Genomic DNA, 13062 nt, shown 5'->3' with positions numbered 1-13062 from the left:
TCAGTCCACAATGTTCACACATTGGCCTACCGCTGTTTTAGCTGATTATGAACCTAATTATGTAATGCGGCTGGGTGGTAGGGTTTTTTTATTTTAACACTGATCATTGAAATCTTTATCTGCAAACAGTTGTCAGATAAAAGTAGTCAAGTAAAAAGTTGAATCTTTCCCTTTGAAATGTAGCATATTTGTATAAAGTTGCACAAAATGTCAATTAAGTACCTCAAAATTGTACAGTGGTGCTTTTTTTTTTACTTAAGTTACCACTGACTGTAAATCACGAATAAACCAGCACTCACATGTAACACACAACAAACTAAGAAAAGCACATGGAAATCAAAATTAAAAAAAAAAGCAACAAATGTTAAAGACACTTTAAAGTTCAATTACCCCACAAAAGTAGACAATCCTCAGCCAGCAATCAAAGCCTGTAGTGTGAGTCGTTGGATGTGGATCTGTGCCGCCGGAAAAAGATCAGAAAAATGTTTCATTCATCGTAGCTTCACCATCGCGTCTCCGTCTCTCCCTCTCTCTCTCTGTCTCACCACACTCCTCCTCTGCTCTAATCGCAGTCATGTGAGCCGAGGAGGAGGAGGTGGGTGGTATTGTCCTCTCCTCAGTCATCCCTGTTTGCATTCCCTCCTCAGCTTGTCGGTGGGAGAACATTTTCTGTGGACACATCACACAGCCCACCCACCCCTTCATACACTCTCTGATCAAGTGAGGATAACCTGCAGTAATTAAATCCCCATAGTGATGTCAGGATTACAGATACCAAATCAACCACTCACCGTTGCTTTAATATAAAGCAAACATAAGGCTTCTTAATGAAGAATAAATAGAATATTTAGAGTTGCACTACAAGTAAGCAGCAGTGTATTAGAGGTATGGCCTACCATGAAGTTTGATCTGCTTACTGTTTAACACCCCAGACACACAATCCATCCCCATCTGCAGTGAATTATTTGCAGTATTTGGTGTTTTTCTATTTCTCTGTAGTGTTGTAAAACAGAAGAGGAACCTCTGATGTTATAATAAAGGATATTTAACATTGGGAATGTGCCTTGATTGTGACTAATTTCATCAGGACTTTTTCCCTGTTAACCTTCTGCATGAGAAATTGTAATCTAGAGATGGTAAAATACAGTTTACAGGTCTAAATGCACCATTGCTGAGGCTGTCCTGAGGATGTTCCTTCACCTCTTTATCAATAGAAACTCATGTGAAGTCAAACATTGTCCAAGTGGATGATATCACAAAACATTTTAAAGATTATGTTTATATGAGATTTAAAACATTAACACAGCAGCAAACAAACAGAGACGCTTGGCAAATCTAAAGTCCACTGAACAAATATAGATAGGTAATAAGTGTCAATAATAAGTGAGCTTTTGATTTTGAGCAGAGCTGTTTTCTTCCTGTTTCCAGTATATGTTGCTAAGCTAAGCTAACGGTCTCCTGGCTGTAGCTTCATATTCACACAGACAGCATATTTCCAGAAATTAAAACTATTACTTGAAAGCAGGGGACTCAAAGTGCCGGCCCGCGAGCCCATGACAAGATGTCACAAATATAGTATAATCAGGCAATTTAAACTATCCCTTCATATACAAATAAAAACTTTTTGTTTTGTTTGTTTGGTGTAAAATAATGGAATAAGGTAGTCACAAATGTGTGCAAAAGGTTGTTAAGAAGAGAGCAGATGAATTAAAAGTGTATAGAAACTGCTGTTTTCTGTTAAGCATGATGTTAGTAATGGAAATATTTTCAGAATATTGAACTTTCTTTTACTACTTGAAGTGGCTCTCCTATGAAAGGACAATACCTTCCCCAATGCCAATTTGAGTTTGAGACCTGTGCTTTAAAGGGAAACTGGATTTATTAGCTCTTTCAGACTGTTGAGGTGATGCAATCCCACAGATGATGCTGCCGCCGTCCCATCAGGCCCTGCTCTGGTGTGTTGGGGTTGCGGGGTTTTTTTGCAGTCCACTGGACTGCGAACCAACAGGCCAGATAGGGGCTGACACCACAGATAAATCCCTACTGTTCCACCAGCATGCCAGCACATTCCTGAGGCACAGCTAAGCCCAGGAAAAGACCCAGTGAGGAAGCATTTGATCACTTGCCACTGTCCCCAGGAGAGAGGCCACAGACCTGGCAGCTGGGCTAAACCTTTAGCACCTGCGAAGTCGGGTTTTAGTTCTGTAGCACTGCTTTCTCCTAAAGGTTTGCTGCAGAGTAAGACTGTACTCCTTATAAAATGATTTTCAGAGACCCAACAGTTCCCATATATCTGTCTCTTTTAGCTGCTAAGTGCTCCATTCTGTAGTCGCTATATGCCATGAAGAACCACTGTGTGCTGGCGATTTCCAAACAATTCAAAGCAAATATAATATAGAAAAGTGCACACCAAGGGCTGTAGGCAGGTGCTGATTACTGGACGAAGACTTACGAATTTCTCTTTTATTCACATGATGATGGAAACATGATTGTTGATCTTGAGGAAGGACAGGGCCAGAAACATCAACAAAATCACCATAATCAACATTTCAGAAACACCAACTAATAACAAATACCAAAAAATATATTATATTTCTATATTGTTATATATCTTTATTATATTACAAATTCATTCTTAAGGTCTCACAGGTCCCGTTTGACTCCCTGCTCCCAGAACAGACATCAATCAGTATCTAAAGTCCAGCCTCTTCTTACCTAAGACTGAGGAAATTAAAGTGGCTCGTCTGACATCTACAAACAAAACAAGTCCACAGAACTACACATTGATGGACCCTTCCACTGTTCACCCTGAGGTGCACAATCACATGTCTCATACCGATGTGGACAGACAGTGCCTCAGGGGTTTCTCTGGCCAAATGAGGAGTCACGAAAAGCAGAAAACAGGAGGCCAAAAGAACATTAGGAAATGTTTTATTTCTACCAGAATTTTACAGGAAACAAATAGATGCAACAAAACCTTAATTGGTCACTGTAACTGCAGTTACTGTAAGTTTGTGTGTGTGTGAATACAGGCATTGAGTCAATAAAGTCGTTGTGATATGAGACACGTATGGATGTTTTGTGCAGGTTTGACTGCAGTTTTACACAAAGTCCTTGTTAACAAATGATTTTAATGGCCCACAATAACCTTGGATCTTCTAAACACACTAACAATGAACTCGGGAGTAAAAAAAACTATAAAGACAGAGGCTGAGAAAATAAAGGTCACTTTAAATGACATTTTCTGTGGTAGTGATACTGTATGTTATGTGTAGGTTTGGGTTTGGGATAACAGATTCAACTCTTCACATTTCTCACATTCATGTTCTTTTTAAGCAACTTTAATATCAAATGAATGACGAGTGAAATGTGTTACGGACAACTTAAGACAGTCCCTCAAGGAAGTTGCGATTTCACATCAATTAACAGTGAATTCTGCAAAACCTTGACATTTTTTTCCAATCGATTCCAACAATTTGACCAAACGCTGTAGTTTCCTGCGAGTTTCACCAATCATAGTGGTCCCCTACTGTGACCTACTAGTAACTACTAGTGGTCTGATTTTAAATGACTCATACGAAACAAAACACAACTATTTCTGCAATTTTCACTTTCTGCCAAAAAATCATTGCAAAAACTGCCTAAAAACACCACAACATGCATTGTTTTTAGAGAAGCTGCTGTGAAATCAGACATACCACTCTCATGTCTGTGCAGTAAATATGAAGCTTAGCTTAGCATTAAAACTGGAAACTAGGACAAACAGGTTACCTAAAGTCAACTAGAAATTAAAGTCAGGCAAAGATTGTGGTTTTGGTTAATTATTGAAAAGGTTTACAGTGACTTGAAGCATGAGGAGCAACTTTCTTAACATCTAACCAAAACCACAATTTTCCCCCTAATCTTAACCAAAGTGCACTTGTTGAGTTCAGAAGGAAAAAAATGTAGTTTCTAGGGGAGAGGGTTGACTACGTAGACATTGCTTAAAGGTTGTGAACCAGTGATTTATGATACTCATACAGATAAAAGATCAGCAGTTGGAGCTTTAGTTAGAAGGCTGCATTCAAGTGGCCCAAAGCTGAGTTTCTTTGCTCATATGTGACTCACATCTGCTTTTTCACGACAGCGTGAACAGAACAAAACCACATGGACTCTGATCTTTTCAGTTCTGATTCATATGTGATCCAAATCAGATACAGGTCTGATTTTTATTGCAATGCGACCTCAGTGTGAACAGTCGTATCAGAATTCATGTGACTTCAGGACACTGGAATCTGATATGGGCCACGTTCAAAAAGGATATGAACAACCAAAAGAATAAAAATCTGATCTTTCGCTAAGACTTGCAGTGTGAACGCAGCCTGTCACATTTTAATACCTCCTGACTGTCTCACAATCCTCCCTGTACTGTTGGAGCATTACTGGGCGGGAGTGGATTAGAGCAGTCTGGAATTCCTTCAGAGAATTTCAGAAACAAGAACTGTACAGAGCTCCCAGCCTGTACCCGACCCCCTGCCACCGCTACACTCCCTCACTGTAGGAGACGTAGGTTCACGTCTCCTACAGTGAGGGAGCCCACACCCACCAGCTGTGGGGTGTGGTGGGGAGGGGTTGTCTTTTTTTTTTATTGTAAGCATTTTTTAACAACATGAAACAAATTATCCCAAGAGACAAAATCAACGATTGGAGGAACAGAATCTTTTTCTTATCCTGCTAATCTTTGTGGAAAGAGATGTTGCTTTTGAATATTTTACATGTAGTTTTTTTTAGCAGTGTGGCTCTATAGAAATGTAAACGCCACCAGTAGGTGAACATTAGCAGTTTTTAGTGAAATATCTCAACTACTGGATTTCCATTAAATTTGGTTCAGTCATTCCTGTTCCCGTAAGGACATATTTGGTGATACTCTGACTTTTCGTCCAGTGGCCTCATTAGGGCAAAATTTCCATTGCTCCAATATTTGCTGGACTGATGCTGGAGGCGATGTTGCACAACTTGTTTGCTTGCTGGATGAAATGTACAAATTAGATCTCAACCACATGTGAACAAAGGTTTTGTCCACTGAAATCCAAACATCTCTTTCAGTCATATTGCTCTGCTAGCTACAAACATGAGCTAAGTAAAAGTAGTTTTATTTTTTTTGATGGGTTATATGATATAAAATCACCACAGGAGCACATTCAGGATGAGGATCCTGAGCAACAAGAAAGAGCTTTTTATACAAATACAACAATTAGCACAGAGATACAAGACTGTATTTTTCCATTTCATTTTCAATTACGAGTTTCTGATTCATAGTGTATGTTTAATAATCAAACATACCTTAAAACCAAACAAATATGGTACCCCGCATCAGCAAAAGATGGTTGTTAAATCTAATTAAATCCAAATTTAGTGGATATGAAGTCACATTGTCAATATTTAATAGTGTTTTAATCCTCAAAGGACCTCCTCTGTAATGAATGAACCATCCCAGATGACTCAGCGTAAGTGCAGCCTCACTGGGCTGCTAGCGTGGCTGTAGGCTCTTGGTCTTTACTTAATAATTCTTTATATAAAACGGCCTGGAACACATAATATTATCTAAAGAAACCAAAGCAAAAAGAAGAGCAATGTCTATTCTGAAAAATGTGATTTGGGGTTGCAGAAACATGATTGTTTTCAGGCCTAAAATGCCTGATTCCAGGCCAGCTTTTCTAAAAAAAAGTTGCTATGCATGTTGTAATATATATATAATAATGTTACGCATTTGTTTAGTAAGTAAACTGCAGGAAAGTGAAAATTGCTAAAACAGTTACCTTTTTTTGTATAACTTGTTAAAAATCTAACGAAACTTGTTCCATTGAGGATAAACTCACACTGTTTCAAGTGACCTTGCAAAAAGGTTTTGATGGTAAATGTGAGACAAAGTAGAAACAAAGAAGTGAGTTTGGTGACGTATGACTCAATGTTTTGTGTGAGAAATAACACTGATAGGTCAAATTTGCTATAATGTTGTGATTGGACAAAATTACACAGAATTTAGGGGATACATTGAATTTCTGTGAATTGTTGTGATCGCAACATCACAACTTCCTGGAAGGAAACTGGCTTTTCTCTCCACAGGTTGGGAACCAGTGTCAGGTTGTGGTTTTAGGTCCAAAGGGAGTCTGTTAGTTTGCACTGACTGCCCATGTATCACTCAACACAACAGAGAATTGTTGATTGTGATAGATCGTTTGCTACTAATTAACAGAAAAAAAAAATCTTTTATGTACTTTTTAATATTGTTTTAAGAGATATATTGACTCTATTCTCTGCTAAACTGGTCTGTGATCAACATTTTCAACTCCATTTTCCAAACTGAACACATTTCTTCATGTTATTTATGCAGAGGCCAGACATTTTAAAGTGCCAACCTGAGTGAGATTGAAACATTCAGTCGTATCATTAGTCATTACATGCATTTATTTGAGAGGAACAAATTTCGCCATACATATCTTTGTGATTACCAGCACATTTCAATTAAGTTAACAAATTATTATTAAAAATTTCTAAAAATTAAAGCATAAACAAACAGTGGGGGCAAACTATCTGTTGGGTGGAGAGGAGCAGGAAGGTTAAAGGTCGCTCCTTTTAACATCACACCTGCCTGCGTGTTTGCTTCCGGGAAAAAAAACAAAAAAAAAACTTAAAGCAGGTTAAACCAACTCTCTTCGCAAACAATTTGACATTTTATGTAAAGTTTTACCGCCTTGCTCTGGGAAATTCAGGATAGAAGTTGGATCTGAACAGAGACATCAGTGCTGGCAGCGTACAGAGTGTGATGCTGTTCACTGTGATATCCTGTAGTTCAGTCTCCACTGTAGGAAAACACCACCAGCGCCCCCTTGTGGCTGCACTCTCACCCAGCAGAGTAGTGTTAAAACAACAAGGACTTTGATGAGAACTGTTATGTTTGCCGCTTCCTTGCGTTTGCTTTCATTACTGCACCCTGACTGCTACCATAGTCAACCATTGAATCACATGTATCTTTCCTCCCAACACAGATTATCCCCCCACCCCCAAGAAAAAAAAACAACTAAATATTTTGCTCTAGTTTGAATGTGAAATATACATCAAAAAAATGGGGCTAATCTTTAAAAGCAACCCCTCAAATGGAAAAGAAAAGATAAAATGAAGAAAAAGGGGAAAAATAAATCAGAAAAGGCTCATATATCTATAAAATAAATACAAAATATTTGATTTCTCAAAGAAGCCAAACAAAAAAACAAAAAAATAACAAAAAAAAATTGAATCTGCAGTGGTGAGTTTGAAGGCAACATGAATGATGAGCTGGAGCGGAGAGGTGAGATGGCACAAAGTACCAGTGGAAGACAGAGGGACAGGAGGAAGGAGAGGGAAGATGAAGACAGAGCTGAGTTTAACACAACAGTAATCAGGAGGTCGAACAGAGCGATAACAGTGTCTGAAGGTTTAGAGAATCAAGGAAAAGAATAGGTTTGTTTTTTTGTACTGTAAATAAACCCAGAAGTTCTGGGCTTTTCAAGCTGGGAGCAAATTACCGACTGACTTTGAGAAAGCTTTTTTTTGTTTTGTTTTGTTGTTGTAGCGGAGGCAGGCGGGGGAAAGACAGTTGCAGCTCCTCCACATCAGATCTGAAGACTGACTGGAGGGGTGGGGGAGACGCTGATTCCTGAGGGGCCAAAGTGAGCAGAGAAAACACACAAGAGGGAGGTCACTTTGGCAGAGGTCCTTTAGAGTTTCTTTTTTTTTTTTTTTTCAAAGGGGAAGAATAGTCGGGAGAGTGGGGGACACATACATAAAACGTTGACATTTAAAACAGATACGTTAACATCTTCAGCTTCCTTGGATATAAAAGCCTTTGACAGTGACCTACTTCCACTTCCAGCACAAGTGTTTCAAGCCAGCAGGTCCGCTCAGCAGGGTCCGCCACCGTTATTTCGTCTTCCGACTGTGCCATCAACCCCACTTTTCTCATTATCACCCTTAATGTCTTTTTGTGTGTGTATGTGTGTGTATGTGTTGTGACAAAAACTGCTAGTTATTTCCCCAAATACAGTGGAAATCTACACAAGACAGCAAGCAGGGCTGTGAGAAAGGTCTGTGTTCTGTCTTTGGTTAGTGTTTTACCCGCCCTCCTTTGTCCCCCATCTCTCGTCTTTCTCACTCACAGACGGCTGCTTTTTATTTTTTTGTAAAGATTGCAGATTGACAAAATGTAGTGATAACAGGGTGATTTTATTTCTCTTTCCCCGCCCCCTCTTCCTCATACTCAATGTGCATATGTATGTGAGTTTCAGTGGTTGATGTAGTGTGGATGTCCTTATTGGTCACGGCCAAGCTCGAGAAGTTGATTTTTGTCCTTTGTGTCTTTCCATAATTATATGCTTATATTTTCATGTATAGAGCTTCCCCTGTAACACCAGGTCTTCGGTCCTTTATGGAAAGGTGGTGCAGGTGGTAAAGTCAAAGAAACGACAAAAACATTGTAGGGCAACCAGTCATTTAGTAGAGCCAGACAAAACTATCTGAGTGCTGTTTTCTCCTGTCACCGTCCCTGTGGAAGCAGAAGAGAGGAGATAAATTAGTCCCGAATGTAGCAGAGAACATGTAAAACCAAACGCAATTATCCATGACTCTATGTATGACTCATGTTTGAGTCACTTTGGGTGACTGGATGCTGTTTTAACTTCAAATGATAACACACAGCCGTCTTAGGTTTATAAAATTCGCCATTTTATTGAAGGTGAAAACTTTTTGCTCAACCTGTGCACACTGTGGTGTCTGAGGCCATTACAGCACTTTCTGGCAGCATGTTATGTCAGCATTCTGGCTGCACACATACATGTAAAACTCTGAGGATACTGCCAGCCTTATGGTACGTGTCCACAGGGGCGTTTTTGGACGCAACGGGTCGTGTTGCTTCCCAGCATTGGACGCTTGTCATCACAAAAGGCTACAACTTCTGGCTGCACCAGATTGAACAGGCTTTCTGCTCCAGGATTTCAAAACAGACCAGCATGGTCATTTGGAAACTTTCTCTCATATTATGAAAATAGTTCACTGAAATGAGTTTCTGAAAACATTTTAAGCGAGAAATAAGCCATGCAGTCGCTGGATCTGTCTTCATTTTAGATGGACAGAGGTTGGTTTAAACAGTTTTGGACGAGTTTCAAGAGGTGCTGAACTTGCATAAAGTAGCCATGACCTCTACAATATGCAAATGAGGAGCAGCCAACATGACGTACAGTGGTGCTGCAAAAATACAATGAATGGAAAGCGTGGAAATGACTGATCCTGTGGACACACACCTTTATACTTTCACACCTTTACACTGTCAAGCAAGCCAACAGTTTATCAAGTCCAAAACCAAAAGTTAGTTCCTGCTGCAATTTCACTAATAATCACTTATTGTGCAGAAAATCTGTGAATGCACTACTATCTCAAGTATGGTAGGTCAATGAACAGGAAGTCTTTCTGTAAACTGGACCGAAGTTAAAAAAAAAAAAAACAGATAGAAAAGATGTCCAGAGCTACAAAAGTAATCTTCCTTTAAATAATCCATCAAATTATATTTCTACTTCCTGAATGAGATGTTTTTCATGGTGAGGATGTCAGGACCAAACACAGACCACTACAGACCAATAGGATGGAAGAAAGGCAGTTTAATTATAGGAAGGAAGAAGATATTTTTCATTGCATTGTTTTATATTCAGACCTCCTTGTTCAGCGTGAAGTCACTAATAGAGATAAAGTGCTTTAGAAGAAGTAAATTCTGCAAGCAGAAGTCCCTATTTCATGGAAACTACTTGTATTGTACATATAAATAGATAAACGTTTACCTCACAGCCTCATGGTGCGTCTCTCCCCGTCTCCAGACTGGCTTCTAGCAGCAGCTCCTCCAGCTCTTGTCCACAGCTGACACTCACTGCACAAGAGACACACAACATACATTACCAAGACAGGACTTTTACACCCAAAACCAACCGCACACTTGATATTTATAGATCAGAGATTAGAGCAGCTCACCGTGCTCCATCACACAGCTGCCGGGCTTGGGGCTTTCAGTGTCAAGAAGATGGAGGGAGAACTCCGGCTTCAGGCCGTTGGGAAGAGCTGAACCGATGACCTCTTCTGGAGCCTCAGCAAAGCACTCGCCCTCGTCTGCAGAGCTCTCGTCGGGTGAATCCTCCTCTTCGACTGGGGAGACAGACACGGTCGAGGCAGGTTTGGGACTCTCTGACGCTTCTCCGGCTGGAGGATTTGACTCCTGAGCTCCACCTTGAGTGACAGATGGTGCTTGTTGATCAGTCTGGACAGAGAGAACAGGCTCTACTCCCTGCTCATCTGCCTCCGTTTGCTGCTTTGGACACGGTTCCTCTTGGCTTGGCTGGCTGTACTCGTTCTCTGTTAAACTGGGTTTTTCATTTTCTGACAAGTTGGCCGGTGCTTCCTCAAGTGCCTCCTCCTCCTCCTCCTCCTCCTCTGTTTGGTTCTGCGCCTGTGTCTCCTCTGATGCAGATGCTAGCTCACTTTGTAGCTGTGCAAGTGCTGGTGGTAACGGCTGCTGCTGCGTTTGACTCAGTTCGTCTAACTCTTTACACTCTCCTTCTGTGCTATCAGGGGACATCACCTGTCCCTCATCTTCTGTACGACCCTCCTCTTCTCCTTCCTTCTTTCCTTCTACACAAGTGGGCTCATGTTGGGGGGCTTTAGTGCGCTCTGTTACCTCCTCACTGAACTGCACTGATGAGGAATCTGAAGGCAGGGCTGGTGCTTGTTGACTTGGATCTGTCACCACTGGGTCTAAAGTGCTAGCGGTCACATCCTCTGTGGGTTGACTTGTAGACTGTGGCTCTATTGTGTGGGTCTGTTTAGTATTTGGTGCTACAGGACTCTGCTCTGTCAGTTTACAGTCTGTTGATGGGGCAGGTGAGCTCTCCTTTACGTCCTCCTGTGTCAGTTGTGTTTGTGTAGGTGTTTGAGCTGCGGGTGGCGGCTGTGTCTGCTGTGTCGTGGGCGTGTTCACGTCTACGGGCTTCTTTGAGGCCTCTTTAGCCAGGCTGGGGTTTGCAGGTGCGCTTAGTTGGAGTTGTAGCTGTTGCTGCTCAGGCGGGCTCTCCACTCGAGTTACCATGAAGATCTTATGACCCCTCCCTGGACTGGAGACAGATATGCAGCGACCAGGAGATGGAGGGGTGCCGGGAGGAACTGCTGATTCTGTGATGGTGATGCTGGAAATGACACTCGGCCCGCCGGCAGGTGAGGCCGACGGGGAGGAGGACGTACGTGAGGCACTGAGGAGGGGCTGTGCAACCCCTGGCTGAGTTTGGGGAGCAGTCTGGTTTAAGTGAGTGGACGAGTTTGACGTAGAAGAGGACTTTGTTACCACCTCCTCTTCCTCCTCATCCTCAGTGTCTGAGTCCGACTCCAGGGTCACTTGAGGAACGCTCTTCTCAGAGCTCGTTCCTGACTGGCTGCTCGTCTGTCCTTCATTTCCTGTCGTTTCACCTCCTTCTCCCTCTTTCCCCTGTGTGTTCCCTCTCTCCTCTGATGCTGGTTGCTCCTCTTCTTCTGTGGTCCCATCCTCTGTGGCGATTTCAGCCATGGATGCCGACTGTCTCATCTTCTGCTCTGTTTCCTCCTTCTCCTTGGCCAGGATGAAGTTCCTCTTGCAGCCATTCTGGATCTCAGCCAGCAGGGCGCGCTGGGTCTCAATAAAGCTCTTCACCTGAGAGATAAAAAAACATGTAACATAACCCACGAAACTAAATAAAAGCAATTACTTTCTTCAATCTGCTGTTTTAGTCAGTAATATCTTTCTTTCAAAACGTAATTTTATTTAAAAGTCTAGGGCTGGGGGCACCCTGGTGGCCCCTCTCCCTCTACCCTCATTTCCTGTCATCTCTGCACTGTTAGCCATCTAACAAAAGCATAAAATTCCCGGAAAAATCATAAAAAAAACAAGGCTAAGGCTAGTGTAGTTATACAATAGCAAAATCCAATGAAAAGACCAAAAGCAGACTTTGTATGACTCCACTGAGGTTTCACGCTCCTTTCCTCTTCTTTACAGGAATAATGGAAACGTAAGCTCCCTTTGTTCTTTTTTAAATAAGAGTTAAGGTACGCATAAAGATGTAGTATTTGGATATGTGAGCAAGTATAAAAGTCTATGTGTGCAGATGTGTTAAACCGGTATATGTAGACAAATTAATTACATCTGGAAGGGAGGATGGGGGACGGACTTGCACCCCACAAACAATAGACTTTTGACTTGACTTGACTTTTTTCTGACTTCCTACCCTGTCAATAGCCCATTCATCACTACTGAAGACATACATCTTAAAAAACAGGTCATAGATGACATTTCGTTTCTCTGGGATTAATTTCAACTGCTGATTTGTAGCAGCAGGATGTAGTATTTGGGAGGGACTCAAACATAACTATAGTGTTTGGCCCTTTTCCTCCTCTCCTCTTTCCCCTTCCCCATGCTTTGTCCCCATTGCTCACAGTTTCTTTCTTGGGCTCCCGGTCAAGGTCGAGACGCAGCAGAGAGGTGTTGACTTTCAGGGCGAGCGACAGAGCCATCAGTCCACCTGTCTTGATCTCATTCTCTCGAAGGTCCAGACGAAGCAGTCTGGGGCTCTCAGCGATGAATTCAGCCACAGCCACAGCTCCTATAGCACAGGATGGTGAAGAAATAGGAGTCAAAACACGGGGAAAAAATCCTCCACAAATACTGAAGCAGAGGCACACAGGAACTAGTTCCTACCTTCGCAGGACAGTTTGGTGGAAGCGAGGCCCAGTCTCAGCACAGAGCGGTTAGCAATCAGTCCGTCTTTCAGCTTGTGGACCCCTTCATTACCCACCGAGTTATGGCCGAGGTTGAGAGTCTCCAGACTTTGGGTGCATGGCTGAAACAACAGGGGAGAATGAAATGCATTGAGAATGTGAACAGAGATATATTTGTTTACAATTGAGTGTTTGTTTAATGACCGGGGAGTGCAGTTACAAAACCACATTGTTTAGAATAATCTTAAACTTTAACAGCTGGTGAAC

General features: G+C 41.7%; 2 protein-coding genes across 2 annotated transcripts in view; both read right to left on the bottom strand.

The window, feature by feature from the left end:
- LOC118341881 (zinc transporter 1) overlaps positions 1-461 on the bottom strand; it is a 5697-nt gene extending 5236 nt beyond the window's left edge. The window contains exon 1 of the mRNA XM_035680285.1: positions 391-461. The gene's annotated coding sequence lies outside the window, so the exon portion shown is untranslated. The remainder of the gene's footprint in view (positions 1-390) is intronic.
- A 5968-nt stretch (positions 462-6429) lies between these two features.
- Positions 6430-13062, bottom strand: part of ppp1r37 (protein phosphatase 1, regulatory subunit 37) — a 42200-nt gene continuing 35567 nt past the window's right edge. Inside the window, exons 9-13 of the mRNA XM_035679557.1 lie at positions 12776-12917; positions 12514-12680; positions 10033-11734; positions 9846-9931; positions 6430-8560 (exon numbers count right to left, since the gene is read on the bottom strand). Of these exons, the coding sequence (XP_035535450.1) occupies positions 9855-9931; positions 10033-11734; positions 12514-12680; positions 12776-12917 (2088 nt within the window). The 3' untranslated portion in view covers positions 6430-8560; positions 9846-9854. The remainder of the gene's footprint in view (positions 8561-9845; positions 9932-10032; positions 11735-12513; positions 12681-12775; positions 12918-13062) is intronic.

The sequence above is a fragment of the Morone saxatilis genome, unplaced genomic scaffold (assembly GCF_004916995.1).
Source record: "Morone saxatilis isolate NCDOM2014 unplaced genomic scaffold, NCSU_SB_2.0 Contig8, whole genome shotgun sequence".
NCBI lineage: Eukaryota > Metazoa > Chordata > Actinopteri > Moronidae > Morone > Morone saxatilis.
Note: the sequence above shows the minus strand (reverse complement) of the source record. Positions and strands in the feature narration are given on the sequence as shown.